This window comes from Tetrao urogallus (assembly GCF_951394365.1).
Source record: "Tetrao urogallus genome assembly, chromosome: 3".
Lineage (NCBI taxonomy): Eukaryota > Metazoa > Chordata > Aves > Galliformes > Phasianidae > Tetrao > Tetrao urogallus.
In genome coordinates this window covers 12,740,007-12,746,006 of record NC_136815.1, presented here as the reverse complement: position 1 = coordinate 12,746,006, position 6,000 = coordinate 12,740,007, and the positions used below count along the sequence as shown (strand labels likewise).

The 6,000-nt window shown below is 38.5% G+C and overlaps 1 protein-coding gene across 2 annotated transcripts in view; it reads left to right on the top strand.

Annotated features, from left to right (window-relative positions):
- Positions 1–1,559: 1,559 nt before the first annotated feature.
- COL14A1 (collagen type XIV alpha 1 chain) overlaps positions 1,560–6,000 on the top strand; it is a gene marked incomplete at both ends in the record, with an annotated part of 115,710 nt that continues 111,269 nt past the window's right edge. For both annotated transcript variants that reach the window (XM_079533221.1, XM_079533220.1), the window contains one exon: positions 1,560–1,647. In XM_079533221.1, coding sequence (XP_079389347.1) covers positions 1,560–1,647 — 88 coding nt within the window. The remainder of the gene's footprint in view (positions 1,648–6,000) is intronic.

The following is a 6,000-nucleotide window of genomic DNA, read 5'->3' as shown; positions in this document are numbered from 1 at the left end:
TGAGGTGGTGGTGGAGTCGTGTCCCTTTGGGGGGGTTGTGGCAATGAGGGACACTATTGGGTGTGGTGGTGATGAGTGGATGGTTGCACTAGATGATCCTAGTGGTCTTTTCCAACCTCTGCTATTTGGTGTGAGATTCAAAACATGGATCTGAGTAGTGTGGATCTTGTTGGTAATTTGGCTAAAACTTAGTTAAACTCCTTTGGGGTTAGAACTTCGGATAATCAAGCAGCCTGTATATTTCTAGGTGCTATACTGAATGTCCGTGACTGACATTTGTGACATTAGACCTACCAAGTGCATGGATAACTAATGTGAATTGTAAATGTTTGGAGAGAGAAGGACATACGTGTCTGTCATCTGTTGGCTGAGGTACATCAGTCTGCCTCTTGCATTCTTAGGTAGTGGTTGGACAACTTGTACTATGCCTTCCTTAGAAGACACTGAAAATAGGGAAGGTAAATTAAATGATGGTATTTTGAGGATATTAGAGAAAGTGACGTGGGAAGTAAAATGGAGAGACTTGCAAAACAAAAACTTGTAAACCAAAGTTTACCAAAGTAAACTTTCAAATGCTGAGTCTTTGACAGCAGCAGGATTATGTTACTAAGCTTAGTTTAATTTTCCAGTAAAATACTAACAGGAGAGGGCAGCAAAAATTTTTAAAAAACTTGACTAAAACTACTTGAATGGTAGATAAATGTTCATAATATATGTTTTTAAGTGTTCATGAATCTTCAGAGGTACATCTTTATATGTTGAGTAATTCAGCTGGAAAGTATCGAAAGTTGATGTTTGTAATGGATTGAGTTAGAGTAAATAATTTTGACCACGGCATTGCCTACAGATAGAGTTAGTACTTACTCAGCTGATACCCTGCATGCCTTCTGGATAGTGTCTGCTTTAGTCCCTGCAAGTGCTAGATAGTACAACAGAGAGTGCTGAATAAGATAAAGTAGGATAAACAGGGTAGGCTCTAGTCACAATGAAAAGAGAACTTGCTTCATCAGAACAAAATTCTGCTTTTTTTACAGCTGATGTATAAAATTGCTTGGTTGAACTGACCAGTAAATTACGTCACTGGGGATATTATATACACTTTTAGTATTTTATGGTAGTCTTTTTAAGTGCTGCTTAATCTAGAGATTGAGAATTCTCTACCATAGGTATCTTGTTAAGGGGCTTGCAACACTTCATTGTGTAAAGATGCCCATTTTGCCTTGTTATGCATACATAGCGAGCACTACTTCCAATACTAACAAGCCTTGCAGAGAATATTTTCTCTTTGCGTGGGACCAATTTTTAGGACTGTCCGGCACTCAAAATGTACTCCTCTGTCTTAAACAAAACAATTTGGTTAGTAGCTGTTCTCAGGATGTAATCTTTGCTTCACTGATATCCATAACAGACTCCTAGCTGTACTGCGTTTTTTTGTTTAATGGAATCAGTTTTTGCCTACACTTTCCATTGAAGTGCATACCTTAGATTTACAGGTTCATTAAGTATTTCTCTTCTGTGTTCTCAGACCCGCTGATACTGTATACATCAAGTGGGAAATGATGCTGTGTTGGAATGAGGTACAGAGCTGCTTCCTCTTGGCTTTTTTAGCTGTTGCAGCTTACTCTGTCAGTGACGCCCAGGGCCCAGGTAAGCGATAAATAAAAAGATGGAGCTTTTTACTAGATAACTCTGATGTGCAGAAATAGACTTCTTTGTTCCAAATGCAAGTGTTGCTCTCTTCTGTTGGGATGCTGATCTAATATTACTGAAACAAAACAGGAGTTTTGCTGTTGATCTTGGGAAGAGAAGATCTGTGCATTTGTGTGTACTTCTTGAATTGTGTATCTGAAATATCATAAACCATTCTGTTTGCAGGCTTGGGTGTCTCTTGTAAATAGGAGTAAAGAAAGAAAGTGTTCCATATAACTCATTTTGAAACTACTTGTCTGAAATTGCTGTGACTGCCCTCTATGTGATCAAGAAAGCTTGAAGGACTGGCACTGATGTTAAACTCATAGAATTTACTTTTTGTCTTTGTTGGAACAATAACTGAAGTAACACACACAGTATCACACAGCACTGATACTGCAGGTTTTTCTTAAATCTCCTTTATGAATACTAAAAAAATGCTGCTGAGAGTTTTAGTCTTACGTATTTGTTAGGTCAGATGGGTAGTGGTTTGATTTCTATGGGAACTTATATTGCATGAGGAAGGAGGGAGGAACAATACCAATCGGTTTCTATGATTTCTTAAGAAATTACTTTCTCTCAAAATTATGTAATCGCTTTGATTGAGTCTGCTGAGGCATAAGTGGGAGCAGAATTTGATCCTGGGGCTCTTCTAGGGCTACTGTGTAATGCATTATTCATGAACACACTCCAACTGGTGGCAACCTGAAGCTTTCTGACTTCTGATTAAAGCACATAGCTGTGCTGTCCGGTCTGCGTGGCACTCGGGCACTGGAGAAGCATACTGACGTACATATTTGGGCATCTGCGAGTGTTTTACAAGCTTCTCCCAGAACTTAGGGACACGTGTTAGCAGTAATATTAAAGTGGTGATGTGAACTGAATGAAGAAATATGCTTTCCCAATGCTCAGTGCAACAGGTCTGGTCGGAAATATGGCCCAGAATGTTTTTGAGTTGATGAGCCAGTAAAACAAAGCATATGGTCAGTATTCTCCTGTCTCTGAATTTCAGTCCTGATACATATGGTGAAGATTTGTAAAACAGGTCTGAAGTTCATCTCCATACAGTTGTATGTAATTCCTTGAACTTGAGAAGCCATGTTCTTCCCCCTGCTTTCTTTCCAAGCTTTGGTTTAATCAGTCCAATGAGATGATGGTCAGAGAGGTTTTTTTTCCGCAGTCACCACACCAGCAGAAGCCAGAGTTGATGTACTTGCTGAGTAAAGAACAGTACTTCCCTTGTTCTTATATTCTTTCAGCAAGCATCAACTACTGAATGCTCTCAGCAGTTACATACTAAGCTAAGTGGAGTATTGCTTTGGCCCAGAATGACTGTGGTGGTGTTGAATGAGGTGATATGAAATCTCTAATCCATTTTCACGGAATAAAAATGTCTCTTACTGTGAAGTTAGTAAGATGTTTCTCAAATACCTTTTCTTAAGTTTGCCACTCCTTACAATAGCTCTGGCCAACTATTTACAATTTAATGCATCACATACTTTATGCTTGTCTGATTTAAGAAACTGCACACTCTGCCAAGATATAGGAAGAACTGGTATTAGTCCCAGCTTGTGTTTCCTTCCTTTGGCAAAGATGCTCTGTCAAAGATGTGTAACTTGGTGACTTCTTGGAAAGGACAAAATGTTTGGGACTCGCAAGTGAACATACCTGAAGCTGCAACTTATTCCTTCAGCTGAGGAGTTATCTATACTGAGCTACATGGTTTTCTCATTTATTGTTTGAATGCCATATATACTATCATATTCAGTTTTCTTCAACAACGGTTGTTCTTTCATCACTGCCATTTCTTTCTTCAGCATAATGTCAGATGAACAACAGCCACAAAAATTCCATTTTTCATGTACTTAATTTTTTATATAGTACACAGTGGAAAAAAAAGTTACAGGCAAGAGAAAACTTCAGAATTTTCCATTTATTCATAAAGTAACTTTCTTTAGGTATTTTCCTTCTTTATTTAAAGATGGAAACTTGTCTGCTTTGCAATAATTTCCATGTGTTACTAATGTAAATGCAATGCATATTAACTTGTTCAGTTCAGTTCTTCAGATGAAAATACATTGGAAGCTGCAAGGTATAGTTAACATCCAGTTTTAGAGTATTGAATGTCCCTGAGACAGCTGCAGATATGCAGTTCATGGTATTTTTCATTTCCATTAAATTGCTGAATAGTTCAGAACTCTCTTTCCTGACTTGTCCATAAGAATAATGCATTTGAAGCACTAATCTATCTGGTTCCATAAACCGAAGCCTTGAACTTGTCTTTAGTTTTCTCTTGGGTGACTGCTCTAATGTTGCTGACGGCCATTCACTTTTGCATTCCTGTAAAGCCTCTTAACAAGCTCTAGCTACTGATTTTTATCAGTTAACTGACTCAGCTTGGATTAATTTTTTTTCCCCTCTCTGCAAGAAGTGAGATTTTGTTCCACAGACAATAAAGGTCCAAAGAAATAAAGATATCCTCTTCAGGTTGGTGAATGTGTAGTAATTCCCATCAATATTTCGTTGTCTGTTCCAGTGTTAGATTTTTAACTTCCTTAGCTGTATGTACTTCTCTGTGCCAGAACATTAGTCTTTGCACAGCTACGACACAGCTGAATTTGTTTCAGTTTGGTGAAAAATTCTTTTTTTTCCTTATGGTTCATTGCTGTATGGGAATATCTATTCCTCTGCAGTGCCACCTTTGATATAAAAAATACCCACTGGAAATTGACTAGTTATGTAAAGACTATTGTGGCACAACTTTTCTAGTCTTTCACATTATAACTCTGTAGTAAACAGAAAAGCCTCTGGTGATTGTGTCCTTCTTTCCTTGTAAGATCTGTGATTGGTTTTTAGGGGCTCCCAAAATATACTGGGTTTGGTGATGGCTAATAGCAATTAGGCCAGGACTATGCTTCTTTGTTAGAAAGTGCTTTCATCGCTTAAGTTGAAAGCAGAATGGAATGACAGGGGAAGGAGGAAGATGGCAGAGGAAAAAATAAAGATAAAAACCTGAAATCCAAAGATGAGAGGTTTGGTTTTCTTTGTCAGTATGTGTTTTTTTTGGTTATGATTGCTCTCAACTCTGCCTCGTAAACCCCATACAAATTTACCACGTAATCCTAGTGAAACAAATGCAGACAGTATGCAAGTGTAAGAAGTTTATTTGATTCTTTTCTCAGACAAAATAAATATGAAAGAAATTGCATATTTTCCAAATTTCTAGGTATGGTTTGTTACTCTTGTTCATTCAGCACCAATTCAGTATGACTTATGTATAGTTCAGAAGATGGAATGAATCTTGAGAATGAATTAAAAGCTGTAATCCATAACTGCAGTCTGCTTGGCTTTCAAAACTTTTTGCCATAGTCTCTGTCATTGTACTACAATTATAGCATGCTGAATGTTCTTGCAGAAGCCTGCCCACCAAAATATTTTTGCAGTACTGGGGCCAAATTTTCAAAGAACTGATACTGCATTCACAATGATTCTCGCACGTGCTCCTACTTGCAGTCTTTCTTCTAAACCCCTGGGAGGTGGCAGGCAGTTTGAAGGCCAGTCTGACAAGATTGTGCCCAGCAAATAAGGGAATGCACTGTTTGGGTGTGTGCCTGATGCTGCAAATCAGAACAATTTTGCATATGTGGAATTGATGTGCTACCTGCTGCTTCTGTCCTCTTGCCTCTCTCTTGAGCTTGTTCTTTCAAATCTTTGGGAGTACTGAGGTGTTACTAAGCTGCTCTTGATGTTATGTACTCACTTTTTCTGTGTTCTGTTTTGAAATCCCTCAAAGCAAAGAGGAATAGAACAAAGCTGTCCCTTACGAATTGGTGGGCTGGATACAAGGAATAAATATCTTGTGCTAAAGCTCCAGACTTCTAGGACACAAAATATTTTTTGTTAGATGACATTTAAAAATCCGCCACCTCAGATGTCAAAAACACTACAGCTTTCCTCTTTCCTTCTCCTTTCTTCTGCATGATCTTGGAAAAAGAAATGAGTAGGAAAAAGTAATCAATTGAGGACAGGTCTTTGGCTGCTGCTGTTGCCAGACTTGCATTGACTGCAGCAGGTTAAATGGAGAGGCCAGAGACTCCTGGATAGCACGTTCTGCCTTGTAGACTCAGATGCTCCATATGCTGTAGTCCTTAAATCTCAAAAATACTGTAAGAACTATTGGCATATTATGTGTAGTGGACCAAAAAAACATGGCCGTGGGCCCGGTCAGTCGAGAGCTCTATTAGGCTCTAGGGCAAAGAAACTGGCACCTCTCCCAACTCTTGCAGATAATTTTCCTTCTGTTTTAGATGT